At 41.6% G+C, this 23375-nt stretch overlaps 2 protein-coding genes across 8 annotated transcripts; one reads left to right on the forward strand and one right to left on the reverse strand.

Annotated features, from left to right (window-relative positions):
• Window positions 1-156: 156 nt before the first annotated feature.
• On the forward strand, window positions 157-17723 carry clocka (clock circadian regulator a). 7 transcript variants are annotated; one of them, XM_088312457.1, is made up of 22 exons: window positions 353-651; window positions 4482-4537; window positions 8589-8710; window positions 8840-8929; window positions 9618-9674; window positions 9733-9881; window positions 10223-10314; window positions 10584-10673; window positions 10747-10867; window positions 10969-11082; window positions 11616-11737; window positions 11902-11984; window positions 12061-12167; window positions 12268-12415; window positions 13053-13128; window positions 13196-13340; window positions 13412-13512; window positions 14026-14127; window positions 14549-14878; window positions 15706-15845; window positions 16020-16194; window positions 16789-17723. In XM_088312457.1, the coding sequence occupies exons 4-22, from the start codon at window positions 8886-8888 to the stop codon at window positions 16924-16926; spliced, it is 2334 nt and encodes a 777-aa protein (XP_088168583.1). In that variant the 5' UTR covers window positions 353-651; window positions 4482-4537; window positions 8589-8710; window positions 8840-8885; the 3' UTR covers window positions 16927-17723. The 7 variants fall into 7 exon arrangements, with proteins under 7 accessions (XP_088168585.1, XP_088168587.1, XP_088168590.1 ...); XM_088312459.1 differs by lacking the exon at window positions 353-651 and adding an exon at window positions 157-336 and having other exon boundaries at window positions 8589-8929; XM_088312461.1 differs by lacking the exons at window positions 353-651; window positions 8589-8710 and adding an exon at window positions 157-336.
• A 1119-nt stretch (window positions 17724-18842) lies between these two features.
• Window positions 18843-22159, reverse strand: nmu (neuromedin U). The gene is made up of 7 exons (XM_088312334.1): window positions 22000-22159; window positions 20790-20845; window positions 20676-20717; window positions 19687-19740; window positions 19257-19325; window positions 18975-19028; window positions 18843-18878 (listed from the first exon to the last, which is right to left on the reverse strand). The coding sequence occupies exons 1-7, from the start codon at window positions 22157-22159 to the stop codon at window positions 18843-18845; spliced, it is 471 nt and encodes a 156-aa protein (XP_088168460.1).
• Between the last annotated feature and the right edge of the window lie 1216 nt (window positions 22160-23375).

The raw sequence follows: 23375 nt of genomic DNA on the forward strand, positions 1-23375 counted from the left end.
TTACGAAATGTTGATATCACTGATGTAACATTTATTAAATATTTTTTAAACTATAAATCACATCATTTATATTCTCCTTTTCACCTTTCGACCTGTTCTAATACACGCGACAAAATTGTCGCAAATTCACTGGACACGCGTACAATGACACCCGGCCCAGGTGATCCAACTCATGTGCCCGCCATGGTGTCCCTCTTCGCGGGCATGGTTGCACCTTCTTCCCGCAGCATGTGTCCACTTCCATCCAGCCGGGCTGCGTCGTACCCGGCAGCCCACCAAAAGCTCCAGCAAGCCGGTTCGGAGTGGGCTGCCTGACTTGGGTGTCTGCCCATGGGGGTGAGTGGAACACCGCTGGCCGCTCTGCTTCAGTGTCTGCATCACAGCCCACAAGCCGGAACCGCGTCGCCTCGCCGGGCTTGGGCTCTTGCCAAAGGCCCGCTGACCCACATTCTTATCTAACGCGGCGGTAGCTAAGCTAACAAGCAAGCCGGCTAGCCTCGACGGAAAGTAGGTTGACGCTCGCTTCTCTGGGAATTGACGCGTCGCTCTTTTTGAATTGTTTTTCGTTTCACCCGGACGAGAATTTTCCCGAGTTTTATCTTCTTCACGCCGCGCGAGAGGTGCCCCGAAAAGTTCCGGTCAAATGTAACGGTAAGCGACGAAACCCTGGCGGTGTTGTTATTATTATTAATATTATTTGTAAACGTACTGTAAAAAATTTGTTGGTTAGCATGCGGGCTAGGTGCCGTTAGCCTAGCGGTGATTCGCCGGTCAACGTTGCCGGCCGGCGCCACCTCTGAGGCGGCTACGTGCGGGTCAAGGTGTCGTGCCAAGGGGTTCCACTCTGAAAATGACCCGCTGCTACCTTTGGTTGATATTTGACATATTTGTGATCTGATTGTAGAAGTTAATGTTTAATGAATCACTCATGTTCCACATTACAAAGCGAGCTGGGTTGAAATTTGGATTTATATATTATGTGGTTTGGATAGATATGGATAAGGAGGTCTCTAGAAAGGTGACATTATTTTATTTTATTGATTGAAGCAGCTGATTTTGGTTTTTAACTTTTGATGTATTTTGCAGGTTGTCAAATGCAATTTTAAGGTGAACAAACAATGTAAAGTGCCACAGATGAGCTAACAAATTTCTTTAAGCAAAAGCTATTTGAACCCAAACGATGCTGCAACACATGTAGACTGACAATTTAATAATAATAATAATAATAATAATAATAATGCTTTTATTAGTCCCACAATGGGGAAATTCGAGATTCGAACCCAGGCCTCCTGGGGAGACTGGGTCCGGAACGCGGCGCCTTAGACCACTCGGCCATCCAACACGGTGTTATATATTTCACTGGTCAACAGCAAATTATTTGTGCAGAGGTGGCTTATGTGTCATCGGGTGTCATTTTTTTACATTTGACTCCTAAAAGCTTGCACAACACAGATTTTCATCATGGGTTGTAATTTATAGCAATGATGTTTCAGAAAAAAAGAAACTGCCTGTTGTTGAACCTAATCCTTAATTCACAAGTAATATGAAATATATTACGATATTAGCCATTATATCATTTTTATTGTTATTATTATAAAAACCTGATGTGCTTGAGAAAGAAACAGAGGGCAGATTTCGAATCAGTGCAAAAAAAAAATGCCTCTCTGTTTAAAAAAAATGTTGTAAAAATGTGTTGACCAATGCTATTTATCCTCTTAAAGAGGATTGCTGAGAAGCTGTGACCAACTCCCTGCACAATGTCTATTGAATTGAAGTAAAAAAAAATGTGGCAAAAACTGAACAAAAAAAAAAATCTTCTGCAGTTTTTCTTTTCAAACAACAAGTTCAACATTTTTGTGTTTGTGCTTTGGGAGAAGCTGGAACAAATTAACGTCAGTGCTTTGAGTTACAAACAAATGTGGTTACGGCAGGAATGAAATTCGAGGCACCGCTGTAGTTATTTATTTTCAGTCAGAACAGACATCGGTTTAAATCAACAGTTGAAATAGCCATCTTAATTTATTTCTAGCTTGAGTATTAAAAAAAAGTGAATCCCGTTTTTTTATTGCACCTGGAAAGCTGGCTAAAATCGAAAGAGTCCTCATTAAAGCACTTTATGATGCAAGATGCAACATCTGGGAGAATCTGGCCTTGTTGTGCAACTGTTAAACAGATTCCTATTTTTCTGCTTGAGTCCTTTAAGGAGACCATGAGGGGGACTTACTTTTAAGTTATATCAGGTGACCTCTCGTTTTGCCGTCGGGACCGCCCGACATGAAAAGTTTCAATTACAGTTCGCTCATGCCGAATCTGCGCAGATAAGCATCGAGCAGAATTCTCCCGCAAGTGAAGCTACTGATTATTTTTCACAGATTGTAGCACGTGGTTCCAGATGTGACAAAAGCAAGCTTGTAAACAGTGGCATGCGCCAAAGCGATTAGCCTAAATATTGCCGAAATAGCACTTGTGTCATAACTGGATCAGCCTTGTGATTGCGACGGTGCAGATTTCATCGACATTTTTCTTGGCCGAATTTGCCGTGTCGGTGCTATAGTGCTTGTAAGCAGGTCGTTTTTGGAAGACCCCCTCTCAGTGTCATTCGTCTTTTAAGAGAAGTCAACCACCGTATGCTAATGCAGCTGTGTCTTGAGATATGAGTTGAATCCATCCCGTGACCTTGCTTGTAACTCAAAACGCTCTTATCGCAAATCATCTTCGCCCACTGGAATGAATTAAAATGCCATTATTCGTTCCAACTGACCCCCCAAAAAAAAACACATTTTGAAATGTGTTTTTTCTTATTCTCACGCAAATAGTCGACTGTTCAGTAAATAATCAAGTTGTTTAAATAAATTGGCATAGTTTGGTCCACCTGATTGCATCCGTGATCGTTATCTCATTTGTTTTTTCGTTTTTTTTTAAACTCACTGATGGGTCCAAAATCCCGATTGTGTAAATCCCAGCATGAACAGAGTTTGTGTCGCTGTATGTAGTAGAAAGTCTCTGTTGCGATTTTAACAGAACATGAACATGAATGACTTGTTAAAAAAAAAAAAAAATCTTTGCAAATTCTTTCGCAAAGTTGTTTTTTTGATGTTTTGGAATTTGTAGTGTCACAAAAGCAAAAAATCTCTTGAAAAATTCTGCTTGAAAACTTGTTTTCTCTGCTTTTGGTCAGAAATCTGTGTTTTTGGTGATTTCAGTGATACACGATCTACTGCTGAATACTAAATAACGGAAAAAGCTCGTAGCAAACTTTTTTTTTTTTCCTGGCAAAAGCTTCCTTTTGGTTGGTTTGGTGCTTACGCTGTCACAGAACAGACCATTCTATTGTTTTGACAGATCAGTTCAAATACGCCAACTTTCCTTTTTGTCGATTCCCGGATTATTCCTGTAAATTCTCCAATTCCCCACTGAAAGTTTCCAACTTTGAAAATTGCCGGCATTTTGCGACGCTTCTCCTGACGCAGTTGTCACTCAGAGACGCACAAGTACTTCAAGTATAGACGCAACACCCGGCACACAAGCGTCACGCTTGTCGCTATCAGCTCAGGCCCATCTCGACTGACACAAATAGTTCCCAACACGTACGCAGCATAGACGCATCGCATACCGAGACGTGGGCAACCTGATTTTAGTCTGACGTACAAAAAAAAAAAAAAGCGTCATTGGCAAAGAAAGTTAAGTAACCATGTTCATGTTTGAATGTTGATCGGGGGCGGAGCCAAAAGCTTTTTAGTGCCTTCCGAATGAGCCCTACAGGAGAGGGGGCGGGGCTTATTTGCATGCGAGATATATACATATATATATATATATATATATATAATTCATAATATCAGCAAGATTGATCTTTGAAGTATTTTGATGAAAGCATATTGTTCAGCCACCAGGGTAATTCTATTTTTTTTTTTTTTTAAATTCAATTCACTGCCAGCCCAGGTAAAATGAATATACTATTTGACTTCTATAGTTGTCAATGGCAGTGAACAAGTTAATTGTGAAAAAAATGCCTCTACATCCTCTTTAAAAGAAACCTAATGGACACATTCAGCGTATATATAAAAAAAAAAAAAATCCACGTGTTTAATGCATGTGGAAAGTGTTATTTTAAGGCTTAATCCATTTTTTTAAGATGCTCTTTATGTGGTGGGTTTTTACGGATATTTGCCAGGCAACTCAGGATTTGCCTGAATGAAGCAGGTATTGGGAGAATTATCTTGAGCGTCGTCGCAGCCGTTCTTCGAAACGTGCCAATTAACAACCAGGTTCCATTCATGCTCTTCCAAGAACTGACGCTCACGTTTACCTTTCTTGGAAGTGGCAGCCGAAGGGCGGCCTGCTTGTAAATGAACTGCCAGGACGTGTGTGTGTTTGCGTGCGAGGGCTCTCATATCGCGGCCGTGCTGGTGACCCAGATGTTGGGAATGAACAGTGTGAGCTCCTCACCTCTGTTCAATAAGCAATTCTTGTCTTTTGAACAGAGGAAGACCTGACACGAAATCTGGACCGCTGCGCTGAGCTGCCGCGACGTAAGCAGGTAAGCCCGATTTTTACGAGCGTCACATCAGTGCTATGACGTCGTCGTATCGTGAATCAAGTGTTTCAAATGTTGATGCACGTGGGGCAGTGCTGTTGCTTCAATTTGAAATGGCCGGGGCTTTTTTTTTTTTTTTTGTTGCCTGTTGCCGTGGATACTTAATCAAGTAGCCTGATGGTAAGATATTGGCATTATTTTTAGATGTTTTTGAAAAAAAATAAAATAAAATCACCACATTGTAGTTCCATTTGGGTAACGTTGGAATATTAGATAATTTCATCAGGTAAAGTGTTTTTGTTTTGCAAACCAATGACTTAATTTGACGATCAACTTCCTAATTTTATAGAGCAATTTTTTTTACCTTTATGTATGGCGGGCAATGTAACGAATGAACAATTTTTTATTTTATTTTTTTATTGGTATAGTCAACTGTTTTTTTTTCTTCCTGGAATTCACATTGTGTATACCGACAAACTATTTTATTGTCTGGGATGGAAACATTTTCAGTGAGGAAATTTCAAACACAAATATACATTTCAGTTCAAACAAAAGATTTCCGAATAGGTTGTCCGATCTTTGTGTGCGAGCTTTTTTGGGACACTTCATTCTCAGTCTTGCGATTCAATGCGTCTTAATGAGGTGCGAAATGCAAATTTGCTCTCGCAAACTTGAAGTAGCGTATCTTATATCATGGCTCCTCCGATGGGGCAGCATCACACGCAGTCCATCATAAAGGCTCCCAAAATACCCAACGTGAACCATTCCTCTCTTTTAGTAGCACTTGGCAGCAGATGGCGTTCCCTCGTGTTTTATTCATACTCGCCTAAGCTGCGGTCTCTGCGTTCTGACAGCGGGGACCTTTTGAGTGATCACCGATGTTCCAGTCTCGGGTGTCAGCGAATGACGCAGATGATGAGAAAGGCAACAAGGGGTTGCTATGACACCGGGGTTTACCTAACCACGTGTCAAGTGCGGTCATCTTCTATAAAAGTGCTTCAATTATTTATTTTATTATTTTTTTTATTAACTCATTCACTCCCATTGACGGATTTATACGTCAAAGTCTATTCATTTCACCGAAGCTGGCAGTGAATGACTTTTAATCGGCACAATTTTCTGATCACCTATCGAGACCTTTCCTAGCAGGATATTTTAAACCAAGAGCTCAATTTTGTCATTTAAGGAAGCTAAGTGAGATTCCGAGGATGACAACTAATTGTGACTCTCATCTAAAGTGATGTGAACGAAAGCCAGGAAATCGCACACAAACGACACAGATGGGTGCCAAATATTGCTCCAGAGAGGAGCACCCCTGCTGGTGACGGTCCTCGGGTTGAGGAACAAAGGCTTTCACTTTCAGGCGAGACTTGCGATAGCTGTGGAGGAACTCTGGTCTATTTTTACGCCGCGCGGTTGCTATGGCACATTGCCGTTCGGTGCCGGTGCCAGCTCCAGGCGTGGCGAGGCGCGTCACTGGAGATCCACCAGTGACTCACATGCTCGGTGATTGGGTGGCCTACATCAGTGATTCCCAACCGGCGTGCCGTGAGACATCATCCCTTGTGGCGTGGGAAGTTATCCGATGTCACAAACTGTGGTATCTTGAATGTTTGTGCTTTGGCATTTGACGTTTGCCTACTCACAGATTTAATTTATTTAATTATTTTTTTGGGGGGGGGGGCTGTGGGGGTTATCCCCAGTTATTGACTAAAAAAAAATCTTACTATTCAGTATTCACTAGGGCTGAATGATTTTAGAATATAATATAATTGCAATTAGTTGACAAGGGAACTCAATGCGGTGGCGGATCAAACCCATAACCTCGAGGTTGGGAGATTGCCTCGCTACACGTGATCCATGCCTCTGATACTCTTTATTAGTATTTTATTGGTGTCAGGTGGAAACCTCGGAATCCTCCCTCTAAAGCAGGGGTGGGCAAACTTTTTGATTGGTGGGCCACAATGGGTTTTAAAATTTGACAGGAGCAGATGGACGGAGTGTTTTGGTAACCTGAGAAAAAAATAAATTTACATCAAAATATCTGTGTTTGACACACCACAGTATTTAGAAAATAAAACATCAACAAGCTTTATTCATTTCATTTTTTCCAAATTCGGCGGGCCGGATTAAAACGTTTAACGGGCCGCAGGTGGCCCCCGGGCCGTAGTTTGCCCACACCTGTTCTCAAGCAACCGCGTTTTTGGCCTAACTAACTTCCCCTTGATTGGCCTTTTTAAATTCAATAAACTAGTAAAATCCACTCAAAAATTCTTGGAAAACTTACCTAGAATGTCTTTAGTGAAAAAACTTTTTTTTCTCCCCCCCCCCAAGTAAATATCACTCCTCATTTTTTACAGTGTGGTGACAGGCGGAACAAATAAAAGCTTGTGTAAAATATGCACCTTGGCTGAAAGAGTTAAAAAAAAAAAAAATACTGGCCCACATCTTGACTGGTTTGGCTGTGTTGTTAGGAAAGCCTTTTTGCATAGCGTGACTGCAAGCGTCTGGACCCGCCTGCGCTGAGGGGGGACATCCTCCGTAAGGTGGAATGATTTTGACAGGGTGGCGCTGGCCGCAGTGGGTCGGTGTTACCCGTAGTGCTGCGATTAAGTTTGCAGGGCGGAGGAGGATGAAAGTAGGTCATTGAGCCAGCGAGTCAGTGAAGCAGCGATGACATCACAGTTACACAACCTCTGCTCTCCCGGTTATAAAACGCTCATTCGGCAGCTTCTGCTTCCTAAGGTTGACGCGATCGAGCCACGCTGCCTTCTTTTTGTGCACATGACTTAGTCCCCGCCGGTGCTTCTCTGTCGCAAGACGCCCAGCCCACGGCGGAGGAAAGAGGAGCCCAACCTGAAGTCACGCGAGTCTCATGTGGGGGCCCGATTGCACTGCATTGCCTGAAGTCGCTCAGTCGTCATGACGCCACCTCAAGTGCCCTCACTTGAAATCTGTCACGCAAAAGGTGACCTTATACAAGACAACTTTATTTATATAACGCATTTCACAACAGCTGGAGCTGTGACAAAGCACTTTCCATATGGTGTCATATAAGTTAGCGGGAAATTAGAACACAAATTAAAACACAGGAGAACAGCAACAGTCTCGCTTTGAGTCGAACGCTAAAAATAAAAAAGTGTCTTCAAACGAGTTTTAAAAGTGGACAAAGAGGGGGCGGGGCTTGCCCAAAATTCAATGGGCGCTCATTCCATAGGGAAGCACCGGCAACAGAAAAGGCACGATCTCGGCACCTACCGCAGTATTTGGTCCGCAGACCTGAGGCAGCGGGCAGGGTGGAGGACTTCGGAGAAGTACGCCGAGGCGGTGCCATTTAAAGATTTGCAGACGAACAGAAGTATCTTAAAATTGCATGGGAGCCAGTGACCAGAGGCCAAGATTGGGGTGCCGTGATCCGTCTTCCGAGCGCCAGTTAAAAGGCGAGTGGCAGCATTTTGGACCAGTTGGAGGCGATTGAGCGAGGGCTGGCTGACTCCAAAGTAAAGTGCAGTGCCGTAACTTGGCCAAAATGGAACGGAGGCATGGATGACTGTTTCAAAGTGCTGCAGGGAAAGAAAGGACTTCACTTTAGACAGCTGCCGAAAATGAAATAAGATGGATTGCACAACAGCGCCAACTTCCCGATCTCATTTATAATCGCTGTCCAGTTTCAAACACAAGTTTGCGACTGTTGGCTTTAGATAAGATGCCATTAGGCCGAGGTCAACAGAGTTGAAATCAGAAGGGCCACTGGACCTGAACACCATAACATTCTTTAATTATTATTATCAGCAATCTTTGGAGAATTTTTGGGGGTAAAAAAAAACAAAAACAAAAAAAAAAAACATTTCACTGGGTGTCAATTATGCGTAGATTTTTTTTCTATTAACGATCAGTGTTATTGTTAAATTTCTTGGAGGGAATTAGTTTTTTTATGCAATTGCAAGTGTGCCTAATTAAGTGTCTAGTGAGTCCTCATCAAAAGCAATTCCCGACAGAAAGAGGTCATTGTTTCAAGACGGGACATGGTTCTTTTTCCGCTCTAATCTCACAGATTCCGATGTTGTTGCCATGTGTCGGGTTCCCACACCGAGCCGACGCCAAGACCTTTCGGCAGCTCTCGACGCACTGATCCGGGACGCCACCGGTGCCCGCGTCCGCCTCGACACCAAATTGGTCCGCTCTCCTCCTCCTCCTCCTCGTCTCTCCGGACCGGCTTGGCTGTCCGTGTGGTCGGACAGGCTGCTTTTGTAAATTGTCATGATGGATGCTGTTCTAATTTGTTTTCCTCTAATTTTCCTCAAGGTTGATTCACAAATGTCTTCGTCGCGATTGAAAGACCCCATCTGACATGGTAACCGTGAAACGGATCAAAATGACCTCAAGCATCGATCAGTGAGTCACATTGCAAGAAAATCTTTTCAAAATTTGCATTTCCTGAAATGGCGCCCTCCGCTCTATTTGATGTCGTGCCGCGGCTAATCTTTTGTATTCAAAATAGCCACATCAGACTGTTTAATACCACCCCGAGTTATAAATGAAGCAAAAATAATCGTGTATTTAAAAGAACCAAACAACCTTTGCCTTTAAGCATGTCCTCGCTAGCTTAATGCTAACACATAATTAAAAACTCCATAGATGGGCTAACGATTAGCATAAATGTTTACGGTAATGTAACCCTTTAAGATCTAGGTATTCAAATACAAGTGGTGGGGCAACACATGTAAACAGAATTGTTTCTGTTTGACTGCATTATACTGCCCCCAGGTGGCCAAGGTGGGAACAACAAAAGGAGCAGCACATTGATATTCTATTAAAAATCTAATTGTACAGCTCAACACCTTCCCCTTCATGAGAGGCATATTCCTAAAAATCACATGATCGTCTCTGCTGCTGAGTAAATAATTGCCCTGGGTCAGCATCTCTCAACACTTTTTTGTAGTTTTACAAACTAGCGGCCCACCTCAAGTAAATCCCGAATTTTTTTTTTCTCACGCAGTGCCACTTGCTACGTTACCACCAAAAGAATTTAAAGAGAAAGTCATCCAAATTGCAATTTTTTTTTTTTCCCTGTGCCCTTCAGGGATGACGGCAGCATCTTTGGGTTATTGGACGACGATGACAAGGACAAAGCAAAACGGTGAGAAATATTATTTTTTTTTCTTTGGTGGTCTTCATGCGAGCAAATGTATGTGCAGCGTGTCCCGCAACAAGTCGGAGAAGAAGCGGCGAGATCACTTCAACGTCCTCATTAAGGAGCTGGGCACCATGTTGCCGGGCAACACCCGTAAGATGGACAAGTCCACCATTTTGCAGAAGAGCATCGACTTCCTTCAGAAACAACAAGGTAACCAACGATCTTTAAATAAAACCTCCGATTTTTTTTTGTTTCCAAGAAAAATCAGATTTCCCAATTCAAGGTTTTTCCAAGCTGGCTGCTTTTGGAAACGAACTGCTCTTCTCTTTGCCAAGCGCACGTTAGCGAGGACACGCTATGTGTGTTTTTTCTTTCGTATTGATTTTGCCTTTTTTTTTTTAATCAATTAACATTTTTCAAAACTTATTTTCAATCACATTTTGAAAATGTATATCTTGATTAAAAAATTTTGGGGAGAAAAAAAAAAACATCGTTATCAATAAACTTAATTAATCGCCCTGTAATAATATTTCTTCCATTTCGTCCATCAGAAATCTCCGCGCAGTCCGAGTCGACGGAGATCAGGCAGGACTGGAAGCCTCCGTTTCTTAGCAACGAGGAGTTCACGCAGCTGATGTTGGAGGTGAAACGCAAACCCTGATATTATTTAAAACAAATCTTACATTCCCCTAAAATGTTTATATGTGCTTCACAGCCCAAAAAAATAGCAATTCTCCAAAAAAAAAAATTAAAAAAAATATATATATATATATTTTTTTTTTTTTTTTTACTGTCAAAATAAAAGTGAGAGAATAAACCCAATCAAGGGGACTTTGTCCTTTTATCATTTTGAGCTTTTTAAGCCAAAACATTCACATGTTACAAAGACTTGCTAACAACCTAACCGTTCAGGCGTTGGACGGCTTCTTCCTCGCCATCGCGACCGACGGGAACATCATCTACGCCTCGGAGAGCGTCACGTCGCTGCTGGAACACCTCCCTGTGAGTTTCCCTGTTCAGAACGTACGCAATCGATAACAACGGGAGTGTTAAAAAAACACGCATTGTGTTCCAGTGCGATCTTGTGGATCAGAACCTGTTGAACTTCCTGCCCAGGGGGGAGCACTCGGACGTCTACAAGCTGCTATCTTCGCACGTCGCCGAAGGGGAGATGCAGACGCCTGAATATCTGAAGAGTAATCCTCTTTTTTTTTTTTTTTTGTCTGGGATTTCAGCGAATTCGTGAGCGTGTTTCGTGCCAGCATTTCGTCACGTCCTGATTGTCCTCAAATTACAGCCAAGAACCAGCTGGAGTTCTGCTGCCACATGCTTCGAGGGACAATGGACCCCAAGGAGCCGCCTGTCTATGAATATGTCAAGTTTATTGGAAATTTCAAGTCCCTTAAGAATGGTGAGCTATGAAATAGTTGTGTTGGAAAAAAAATCCTTAAATAGTCCTAAAAAAGCAGACTTCTCAACTGTTTTTTTTTTTTTTGTTTTTTTTTTTCAAAATAAGGCATTTCCTTTGAAAAACAATGATCAGGAAGTTCTGAATATTCATTTACACTCGTCCGTTTTCTCCACTGTCAAGTTGACATGAGCTGTTTCTGAATAAAGGGATGGGAATTTGTTGTTTAATCTGATTCATCAATCTATAAATAATCGACAGATTAATCGATTATGAAAGTAAGTTGCAGCCAAAATACAATTCAGTGCATTGTGCGTAAATAAAAAGTAGAAGGAGAGCAAAGTTGGTATGCAAAAGAGTAATATGTATTTGAATCACAACAATCATAATAAAAAAAAAAAAAATAATAATAAATTGATTAGAGAATCCACATGAAATAATAAATGCAGCTTAAAGCCATTAAGAAAAAAAAAAAAAATCCCATCGTTTTTTTTGTTGTCGCTGCCACTGACATGAATTTGAATTTGTACCCCCAGTTCCCAACTGCACTCACAACGGATTCACCGAAGCCGTCATTCAGCGATCGCTCCACGGGGCCTTTGAGGAGCAGCTGTGTCTCGTAGCCACCGTGAAGCTCGCCAAACCCAAATTCATCAAGGTAGACGCCCCCCCCCCCCCCCCCCTAACATATTTGTTCCCCTCAAAATGAACATACACGTACGATCATCTCATGACACTAAAAAAAAAAAAAATCGGAATCATGCCAATGCAAAAATCCGTCACGTAACTGATAGCGGCGATTTTTTTTTTGTCCCACCACAGGAGATGTGCACGGTCGAGGAACCCAATGAAGAATTCACCTCCAGACACAGTCTAGAGTGGAAATTCCTCTTCCTGGACCACAGGTACACTTGAACGCTTCATCGGAAAACATCTAAGAAAGCGATATCTAGAGTCACTCCTGAATTTGCGGGTGTCCAGAGCTCCGCCTATTATCGGTTACCTGCCGTTTGAGGTCCTGGGCACTTCCGGTTACGACTACTACCACGTGGACGACCTGGATACGTTGGCCAAATGTCACGAGCACCGTGAGTACGACTGTCAGGGCGCTGTGTTAGCATCAGCTATCCCCTCCGAATTAAAAAAAAAAAAAAATTGTTACCGTCTTCAACCTTGCGTGTTTTGCAGTTATGCAATACGGCAAAGGAAAGTCCTGTTATTACCGATTCCTCACCAAAGGGCAGCAGTGGATTTGGCTACAGACTCAATACTACATCACCTACCACCAGTGGAACTCTCGACCCGAGTTCATTGTCTGCACTCACACTGTTGTCAGGTAAGGGAGACAGTCGCGCACGCTCTTCTCCCATGTACGATTTATTTTTCAATCGGCTTCGATAAAAGAAAACGGTCAGTTACAGAGATTTGGAAGAAAACAAGCCGATGTGAAACCCGGCAAATCACGGAAAACGTCAAAACAGTCTCAAGTGAAATTTTAAGCATCAAAATAAAAATCTCCACTGATGGCGTTTGAAACTTTCGTTTGTCAAGATCATCACTGATAGAATATTAAATTTGCAGCCTGAATTTGATCTCCGAAGTGGTAGCAGCCCGCAAATTGACAAGTCGGTGTCAGAAGTGGGAACTCGCGGGTCCTCGCCCATTGCCGAGGTGGAATTCAGTTAAAAATAAAAAAATCTACTTACTGTACATTGATGAATTTAATTATTAAACGAACAATGTGGTGGTGTCAGAAGTGGGATCCCTCATTTGATCTTGCACTATAGTGTAAAAAGAAGTCAAGCTCTGAAATTTACCAATTAAACTTGAAAGATGGGGTGGTTAGATTTTACGTGGCAATCTGCTGTCAGAAGTTGGATCCCTTGTTTTATCACCGGTGATAATAAAGATTTGTAAAAAAAAGTTTGATTTCAACTTTCTGATTGTTGCGTCATTTTTTTTTCATCCGTCAGCTATGGTGAGGTGAGATCGGAACAGCGGCGAGACCCGCGGCCCAAAGCGTCGCCGCCGGAGATGACAGCAGACAAGGTGAGCGTCGCGATGTGTCGACTGCCTTCGCCGATGCTCTCCGCTGACCATCGCTCTCCTCCCTCAGCAGTCGCACGACTCCGGCTTGGAGTCGCAGCCCAACGCCTCCAGCCTCAAGGAGGCGCTGGGGCGCTTCGGCGACAGAAGGACGCCCTCGGCATCGTCGCGAAGCTCGCGTAAATCCTCACACGCGCCGCTGTCGGAGGCCTCCTGTAAGTGGGATCCCACTTCTGACGCCACGGTGTTGGATCAATCGGGTTCATCTGGTTTCTTGCGTCCTCAGCGTCCCAAGTGAAGCTCCAAGCAGGCCAGAGCACGCCGGGGCGTCAAGCTGCATCCAACGCTGGCGTGGCTTCGCAAAGGAGATCTTCAGTCTGCAGCCAGGTGGGTCCTGAATCCGAAGAACGTGGCATTAGATTGAGAATTTGTTGTCAGAAGTAGTCTTGTATTGCCTTCCGAGAATTTTTTTTTTTTTAACAGTTGTCATGCTCACCAATCAACTGATATTGATTACTTGATTATTTGGTATGAGAAGTGAGAACACAATAATAACAAGCTACACAATTTCATGCCAGTGTACATCCACATCTCTAAATTTGACTCTACTATTTGGCACGATTATCCGAGTCATCGTCCGATTATTTAAAAATAATATTTATGTAACGACTAAACTAGCTTCTTTTTTGTTGCCTTAAAGCTCACAACAATAAAGATTTGAATGACAGGAAGAAATTTTGACTGTTTTAAATTACTTTGTCCTTTTTTTTTTTGTTTGTTTGTTTAACCTCACAACAGAAAGTAAATCGTCTGAGTTTTGTCGGCCATGTCGTTATTTTTTTTTAACGTGTAAATGTGAAAACAAAAAAACATTTTATTTTGTTGTGTGGGTGTCTCCAGCAGTCCGTGAGTTCCCAAAGCACAGTACAGACGACGACAATGATTTCGCAGCAACCTCAACCACCACCACCACAACCACAACAAATTCAGACCAGCACCCAAGTAAGATTTACCTCATTCTTATCGGCACAAATGACAATAATTTTTTTTCTGACTATAAGTCATTTTTTATAGTGTAACTAATACAGCAACCTATACTTAAAGTGCGTCCTGAAATATTTTTTTTAAGTCCAGTTGTTGATGTTAATTCATTTGAATGATCACTGATTGCGTTTAAACCAAGAAGAAAAACTTTCCCACAGTTACAAGCGTAATTTTCGAATAATTTTTTTTTTCCTCCAAAAATGTGACTCGCACCCCCAGTGCGACTTCAGAGCAACTTATAGTGCGTAAATTAATATATAAAATGATTAAAATGCAGGAAGAAGTCATTTTGTATATAACAAACATGAAAGTGGTGTCGTTGATTCCCCTCGGGCTCTTATTGAGACGTTTGCCGCGTGTTGCCGTTTGCACCCGGCAGGCGCCGTCGGTGCAGCTCTCCGACCATCTCGACAGCGTGCAACACATGAAGAAGCAGCTGGAGCAGCGCACCCACGCCATCGAGACCAACATTCAGCGGCAGCTGGACGAGCTGTGGCGCATCCAGCAGGAGCTGCAGAGGGTGCAGGAGCAGAGTTTGCAGATGCTGGTGCAGAAAGGATCCGTTAATATGACCGCTCTGCAGGTGGCCCCCCAGGGGTCTCCCGTGCTCGGCATGCCGGGTCAGGTGGTCTCCGCGGGCCCTCTGCAGGCCACCATCCAACAACAACAACATGCTGTGCAGCCTCAACAGAACACAGCACTAGCACAGGTATGGTATTATTTTGTTTTTTGATCGAGTTGAGAGGCGGGAGATTCTGAGGACCTTTACAAACCGAGCGCCATGGCCGAATGTGACCAAGGTTGTAATCGTAAACAAAAACGAACAAAATAACTACATTTTGTTGATGAAATGAATGTAATGAAAACTGACAAAAAAAATGATACTAAAACTAATAAAAACTCAACTCGAGCATTTTTCCCCCCAAATTAAAAGTAATAAAAACTAAAAAAAAAAAAAACACTAAAAAATGTATTAAAAATAATTTAAGTTAATATATAATATATAATGATATTAGTTTCTAACGGTGTGATTACTGAGCAAAATTATCACCGTATTAAAATAACAGCTCTAAAATAGCCTCTTTTTTTTAAAAAATATTTGTGTACGTAAGATTATTATTTTTCCCCATAAAAAGCAATATTTCATATTTCAACAAAATATAGAATGTGTTACATTATTAACTAAATGTTAACATTCTTCTGTTTTAATCCTTCTTAGTAAGTCACAGTGTCCCAGTGAGCTAGTTGTAGAACAGACACGTGGACTCATGTTAACCCCGTAGCACAATTAATTTTTTTGCACATTAATCAAAAGACCAAAAAGGCTTCGTCTTGTCCACTCCCTCCTCTTCAGTGCGTAACTGCTCACCCCTCCCATCTCTGCTCTCACTTTTTAAAATCATGTTAAAGCGGTAATTGGCTCATGCCTAGTGTCGACTTGATGCAAATACATTTTAAATTAAAGTAACTCTGCTTCACAGACACATCATGTTAACCTGTACGATATTCGAATTTCAACATTTGTTTCCTCCGCAGCCTTCACTGGCGGCGTCTCTGTACAACACAGTGATGATCCCACAGCAAAACGCCGCCAACATGCTCCAAATCGCCAGCAGCCTGCCGCCCAACACTCCCACTGTCGCCACCTTCACGCAGGACCGCACCGCCCAAATTAGGTTTGCATCTTCTTCCTTTTTTTATTTCAGGGACGGCTAACCTCCAATGGAAGACGATGAGACTTTCTGCACGCTAGTAGGCCAACCATGTCGTAGGACACGACATGATGAAACTGTGCACTCGTCTACATTTAAGCACAGCTATATAACATGTTCATATTTTTCCTGGGGCAGGTTCCCGGCCACCCGTCAGCTGCTCACCAAGCTGGTGACGGGCCAGATGGCGTGCGGGGCGGTCATGGTGCCGTCCACCATGTTCATGGGCCAGGTGGTGACGGCGTTCGCCCCCCAGCCGGGACCCACGCAGACCATCAGTATCGCCCAGCAACCGACGCAACATGAGCAGCAGGTACACGGCTCGTAATTGCCATTTAACTTTTTGGGTTTTAATTTCGGATTGTTTCAACCTTTTGTCAATTTCATGTTTCAGTGTGGTTTGTAATAATGCCTTAGTTTGCTGCCAAAAGGCAAACTGAAGCCAAGAAAAATTACAAAACAAAGTGGAAAATTTGTGATTTGACTTATAATAAATAAATAAATTAAATAAATAATAATCTTGTAATTAATAGTAGATTTTAATATTGTATTAAACAAGTAAATATTTGCAGTCAATAAAAAATTAAGTCCATCAGTAAATTTCACTAATTATCCTTTTATTTTTTTTATTATTTTATTATTAGTATTAGTAATTTTTGAGTTATCATTTTAACATGTAGTGTTTACATTTTTTTTTTTTATTAATCAATATTATTTTTTTAAATCATACTTTATTATAAAGTTGTTTTATGAGTAATCTGATAATAAAATAATTATTTTATACAGGAAAAGTGTTTTAATTACTCGGTACTTAAAAAACAACTTCCATACAATACACCAAAAGATCGTAAAATAAATCCATGTCATGTGGATGAAAAGTAACGCAGTTTCTGGCTTGATGCTGAAGGCTCCGCGGATGCTTCACGGAAATCAATTGATCCTGCCGGCGGGGGCCTTCCCATTGCAGCAGGCGGGAGCGTTCGCCGCCACCGCCCCTGCCAACCAGCAGAAACAACAGCCACATGGCCACAGGACGGACACTTAAACCAGTCACACGGTGCCGCAGCCGCGAGGGGGTGGGCGTGGGGGGTGCCAACTGGACTGGACTGAACCCCTGAAGTATCCCCATTTGCACTGAACGCCGCAACGGCGCCCTCATGTGGCCCTGAAGTGGCCTCGCCGCATCACTTTATCCTTATCCACATACATGACTCCTAAAAAGTTGCGGATTTTGAGAAACGCCAAAATGAACATAAAATGCACTTTGGCTGCTGAACTTAATTTGAGCTTCTCGACACAATTTTCTGTCCTCTCACAAGAAGCTGAACGAAAGTTTGTTAGCATTTTAGGTTCATCCTGCAATCTCCCCCAATGCCCAATAACCTCAAGTTTTCGGGAGAAGTCTATACTTCTTTAACTTGTTTCTACAAACATGCCACGACCCAATTAAAATGGACCTATGGCCCATTTTCGGGCCCCCCTGAGTCCCTGACCCACAGTTTGGGGAACCCTGCTTTTTGCAAAAGCTCCCACAAAGCCCCCTTTTTCCCCCAGATGAACTATTTTTTATGAAAAGAATGTGCTCAAGATTGGACTTTTAACTACTGTACTGAAGGTCATGTGTAATATATAATGTAAATATTTAACGGGGGGGAGTGCTATTTTGTATGACGCATGAGGGTGAATATGCTCTTTTTCTAGTGTTGTAAGAAGAAATTTACTCTAATGACAATCTTTCACAAAATTTGCCAAAAATTATTCCAATGTGGTGCAAAATATTTTGCATTTTTTTGTATGTGTGTGTGATATATATATATATATATATATATATATACATATATATATATATATATATAAAAAACAAGCTTCATATCCGCTACCTGTGTTATATATTTTTTTAACCACATCCCCCGTGTGCTACTTCTGGTTATCTCATAACATATATGCTCCTCGGGTTAAAAAAAAAAAAAAAAAAAGAAATGCTCAGTGCTCTCACAGCTTCTCCGTCATACTTCAAATAAAGTTACCATGTCACTCAAGCCAAGGAAACGCGTTTTTTTTTTTTTTTTTAATTTATTTTTTTTATCACACATCAGGATTTGTTTGAAGTATGTTTTATTGGAAGCGCAATTTATTCCATAATCCTTTATCCATGTACTGGTATGCTCTTTTCCTCACTAGTAAAACAATTCAGCGTACTAGTCGAACAGCTGTTTACTCAAAACATTTTGTTCTCCTTGCTTGTGTCACTTTTGGCTAAGTAGTACATATTTAAGCCTCACTTGTAATCTAGTGTGCTGCACTAGTAACATTACTAGGCCACACTAGTAAGCATGTGTCACACGCTAACAGCCCCCCTGACCCCAACTAAAATGCCTCACTCGTAGTTTTGCTTCACTAGTAGCATGTACTGTACTGTTGTTCTGCTACTAGTATGTGATGTGATTGCCTTGAATGTTAAATTGTTGGATTATGGCGCCATCTAGCAATTCAAAGTGAACTCGTTACACAATCAATATAATAAAATGTTTATTTGCTTATTGTTTTTTACAAGGTAATTATTTAAAATAAATTTCTGAAAATATGGAATTACGCAATTGATAAATTGCGATTTTTTTTTTTTTATCATACAATAAATGGGAAGAAAATAATGGAATTACACAATTGATTTTAAAACGTAAGTAATGATTATTTTAATTATTACATTAAACTATTGCGATTTCTTTCTTTTAATTATGGGGAATAAATACACAAATACACACCTGATAGCAATTTTAATGCAAAGGACGCGTATATGTACATTTTCCATATCCCACAAAATAAAATCTGGACAAAGGTGTAATATTTCTTTCTTTTTTTTTTCATAAAATCAATTTCTTGATGTACATTCAGTAACTTGTGTCGCCAACTCGGTGGTGGGGCGGCTGCTGAGGGCTCAAGTGGTCAAGTGTTACCTTTTGGCTACTCGTATTCTAACGTTCTTCTTCCGTTCCGAGGCTGCATAAAAACACACACACAAAAAAATTCATCTTTTTCAGATTTTTTTTTTTCTTTTCTGTTGTTGTTGTTGTTGGACAGATTTCTCTATCGTACCCGGTAGAGGAAGTAGCCTCTGCTTTGAATCCCGCCGGGTCCCTCCAGTTCAGCCTGTAGTGACAAGCAGGAATTATATTTCAATTTATATCATTATCGAATACAGCTTTTGTCATCACTAATTTGTTGAAAAAAAAAAAAAAAACAGCAGCATTTCGTAATGTCTATGACATAAAAGTAACACGTGCTTCAATTCAGTCGACTTTTTGCTGCTCCATCTGGCTATACATTCTTGGTTTTTTTGGGGGTTTTTTTTTTTTGGGCAGTGGTACTTAATTGCACTGAGAGTCCTCTCTGTCGCCGGGAATGCAGACGTGACACCAAATGCAGGAGGGGTTGCAATACTGGGCTCTGGTTGACACAAAAACCAAGACAAGAGAGAGACAGGAAGTAAGACCCTTTTCTGGATGTTTTTTTTTTTTTTTTTGTGGGACTTGTCTATAATTGCCGCTTCTGACATTAATTACTATGGCAATATTTTATTTTATTTGATTTTTTTTTTTTTTACTATTTAAAAAAAAAAAATACCAACGGTTGTTTTTTACAGATTTTGGACCACACTGTTACAATGCTCACCTTTTTGTTATTTTCTTGTCCTTTGAGCTCCTGAGAAAAAAAAAGAACCTAATCATTTTTTTATATGTATATATATATATGTGTGCACGTGTGTGTGTCATTTTTATACTACTGTATACTCTACTTTTTAGTCTACCTTGGACTTCTGAACCAGCATCAAGAAGCACATTTCTCCCAAGATGTCAGATGCCTGGAAAAGATGACATTTTCCTTTGCCTTTAGATTTATTGTTGAAGACCTAGGGCTCTATTTTCATGGAAAGCGGGACTCGGTCAAGCAAGGCAGACCCGGGCAACAAAAGGAGCAACTTGGAGATAACGAGGCACAGTCCACTGCGCAGCACAGCTACGTGGGTAGCTCATTCTCCAAGTGCCCTTTTTTTGGTGGATATTTTCACTCTGCCGTGTTAAGACTTCATTTTTGACTGTGACTACTCCCACAGTAACGCAGGCCTCCTGCTTCCAGAACCGCCGCCGGGCTGGATTTACACCATTCACAAAATAGAGCCCTTTGTATTCAAGATAGTGCTGTATTCTAGGATAACTCCTTACTGTATTTTCCGGACTATAAGCCGCGACTTTTTTCCTCGATTTTGAACCATACGGTGAATACAACGGTGCAACTTTTCTGTGGATTTTTCTTTCACCGGTAGGGGGGGCGCTCTATAGTTCAGAAGATACGCTAAATAAATTTAAAAAAAGTTTTTTTCCTCTTGGGTCTGTTCTGTTTTAATCAGCAAAGTTGTTGCTGTGTTAAAAGGCAATGTTTTAACTATGTGCAATGGCTGTGCAAAATCCTTCTGTACATGCAGTAAACAACTCATTTTTTTCAACATAGAAAACTGTGTCTTAAAGCCTCGTGCGGCTATATCGTTTTTTATTTATTTTTATTTTTTTTGTTTTAGTTTCCCCCCCCAAAAAATATTTGATGAGGCTTACAGTCCGGAAAATATGGTAGATTGTGCCATGGATGGATGGCGGTTGACTGGTTGGATGGATACGGTGAATACGGTTATCTATTCAAAGGATGGAGGGTGAGTGATAGAGAGCACTTCCTAAGAGTTATCAAATGGATGGATGATGTTGGGTGCTATCTGATGTTCGTATGTATGCATGGTAACAGCACCTGATAGTCTGCGGAGAAGGAGGAGGAACAGGCTGCGTTTATCTGTGAAGGTTCAGCATAGAGCAGATGATAAGGACAACGGGGAAAAGAGAAGAAAGAAGCGGTGTCACTTACCTGGCTTAGAAGCTGCCTCTGGTCGACGGTGGCTTGCCGAGGTTCTACCGGAGCACCTTGTTGTGTGAGCGCAACGCAAATGAATACGTTGGTAAAAACCAAAGCATCTTGAAGCTAAATAGCCTCCCATGAACATCAACAGAAGATGCGTGGTGATAGTGTAAAAGCTGAAAGCATCCTCGTGATTGCTGCTGTTGACCAATTTGCCGTTTAAAAGCTTTTCTTTCGAGCTCCTGCATTTATGGTGCTGGCGGAGGATTAGGTTTACACGCCACTGCTGGATCCAAATATCACATTGCGCAATTCAGTGTTAGTCCAATGTGCCAAAGTGAAGACTATGTTTGGGATGGATGGATTTTGTTGTTTATTGAATATATGGATAATTTGATGGTGTTATGGATGGATGAGGGAGGGACGGAGGTATGGCTGGATGGGCAGATGGATGGTGTTATCCATTGGATGGATGGATGAACAAGTGAATAATATGAAATGAATAAAACGAAGGATGGAGACGGAAGGATGATAAATACCTAGTCTTATCTACTGGATAACAATTGGAAAGATAGATGGGTGGATGATAGTGTTATCTATTGGATGGATGGATGAAAATGTTATTTAGTGAATGGATGATAGATGGTGTTATCTATTTAATGGACGATGGATGAAAAAAAAAGTTTTTTATTGAATGTGTGGATGGATGACGGATGGATAGATGGGGTTATCCGTTGGATGGATGGATGGGTGAATTTTGTTGTTTATTAAATATATGGATGGATAATTTGATGGTGTTATCTGTTGGATGGATGGGTGGATGGATGAATTATGTCATATACTGAATATTTGTTGAATGCTTTCTCTTGGCTGGACAGATGAAGAGATGGATAAAACTAATAAGCAGCGTGGATCTCAGTGTAAAAATCACTATGACGTTAAAAGACGCGCACTGAAATGTTGTGATTACTAAATTAAATAAATAAATGTACAAATAAAATTTAAAATTCTAGTTACCCCAAAACGTTCAGCCTCGCAAACACTAGGCATTATAAATGTATTTATCTGATATTTCAATAATTTCTTATGAAATAATAAATAATAATAAAAATATTCATAACATTGTAATTATAACATACACAATCAATTAAAAAAAAAATTATACTCCAAACAAGTGATAAAAAAAAAAAAATAGTTTTAGTTCCAAAGTCTCTCTTACTGTGTATGAGAGGAGCCGTGGCGAGGACGAGGAGGGCGGCGAGACTAACGCCGACCACGCCGACTGCACTCGCGTTTCCTCCACTAAGCTTTGTCAAACTGCCGCCGCCGCTGCTGCTGTTGCTGCTGGAGGCTGCACGCTTCTTCTGTTTCACGGGCATGTTTCCCCCGCTTCTGCTGCGTGGACTCCACTAAAACGCTTGTGTGTGACTCGTGAGTGACTTTGGAGAGGGGAGTCGGGAGTATATGAAGGCGGCTGTCACTCACTTCCTCTCCTCTGGACTGCGTCACTGGAGGAGGCCCATGAATGGAAGAGGCTGCGATTGGTCACCCCTTCATTAGTCACACCTGCACAATCAAATATAACTTTGCAAACTTTTTGAGAATGGATGAATGTGCGCTCGTAAATACCAACGCTGGGAATGAACAGAGAACAGATACTTTGTTGGTGTACCGAACGATTCTTGAATGTTTTTAGCTGTGCGTTTTGGGGTTTCGTCGCGTTTCATTGATTTCAGCATCAGTTCTGTTCTGGGGCCGCTTTACTACATCCGGCACTGGGGCTGTTTTGCCAAATCCGACACGGGGTTGCCTTGAATCCATGTTTTTGTGACATCTCGGCTAGATTATCGTGATGCACTTTATTTTGGAGTCAGCCAGTCCCTCGAGCGTCCCAGTTGGTCCAAAACGCTGCTGCTCGCCTCTTGACTCGTTCTTGGAAGAGGGAGCACGGAATTCATACTCTGGCGTCCTTTCACTGGCATTTCACAGTTGTTTTGTTTCGAAGATTCCATGAGTTGTTTTCAATTTTTTTGTCGTATGACTTTGTTATTAGAGGTGGTTGTCTTAAATTGCTTTATCAAAACAGTCGAGTTGAGAATTCCCAAGACGAAATAAAGCGACGCCTGAATTTCACGTGTTACTAGTGAGACCTTGGAGCAATTCCAAGGAGCTGTTGTGGTCTCCACCCATGTCCGTCCTCCTACGCTCATCTCCGCATCCATCCACTTCCTGCGAAACAGCGACGCTCACAAGTAATCATGCATTCAAATTAATTCTCAGTGAAACTTACCCGCCGCAGTTTTGTCACCGCAAGGCAACCCCCCCCCCCCCCCTTGTGGTAATTTCACCGTTTCTGCCGCACTCTCCAAATGTCAAGACCTTTGAAATGAGTTGATTTTTATTAGGACTGGGACTTTGCACTCGGCCCTCTAAGAAGGGTTTGTTTGCGTGAAAGATCCCCGAAGACCTGGAGGGGGTTACATTACAACGTTGGCGGATCAACACAAACAGTCACTCGACAGATGGCAGCCGTGTTCATCTAAAGTCGGAAGTCACTACGAAGACTAGCAAGGCCTTTTCTGTTGGTCGAAACCA

The sequence above is a fragment of the Idiotropiscis lumnitzeri genome, chromosome 13, assembly GCF_059441095.1.
Source record: "Idiotropiscis lumnitzeri isolate Australia: NSW breed Sydney's pygmy pipehorse chromosome 13, RoL_Ilum_1.0, whole genome shotgun sequence".
In the NCBI taxonomy this organism is placed as follows: Eukaryota; Metazoa; Chordata; class Actinopteri; order Syngnathiformes; family Syngnathidae; genus Idiotropiscis; species Idiotropiscis lumnitzeri.

Excerpts from the sequence above, each read along its gene's own strand:
- clocka (XM_088312459.1), top strand. The coding sequence starts at position 8,886 with ATGGTAACCGTGAAACGGATCAAAATGACCTCAAGCATCGATCA. Across the intron at positions 8,930-9,617 it reads ATGACCTCAAGCATCGATCA|GGATGACGGCAGCATCTTTG; the intron begins GTGAGTCACATT and ends TGTGCCCTTCAG. Across the intron at positions 13,129-13,195 it reads CGGAGATGACAGCAGACAAG|CAGTCGCACGACTCCGGCTT; the intron begins GTGAGCGTCGCG and ends CTCCTCCCTCAG.
- nmu (XM_088312334.1), bottom strand. The coding sequence starts at position 22,159 with ATGCCCGTGAAACAGAAGAAGCGTGCAGCCTCCAGCAGCAACAGCAGC. Across the intron at positions 20,846-21,999 it reads CACGGCTCCTCTCATACACA|GTGCTCCGGTAGAACCTCGG; the intron begins GTAAGAGAGACT and ends TCACACAACAAG. Across the intron at positions 19,029-19,256 it reads GGCGACAGAGAGGACTCTCA|GCTGAACTGGAGGGACCCGG; the intron begins GTGCAATTAAGT and ends TTGTCACTACAG.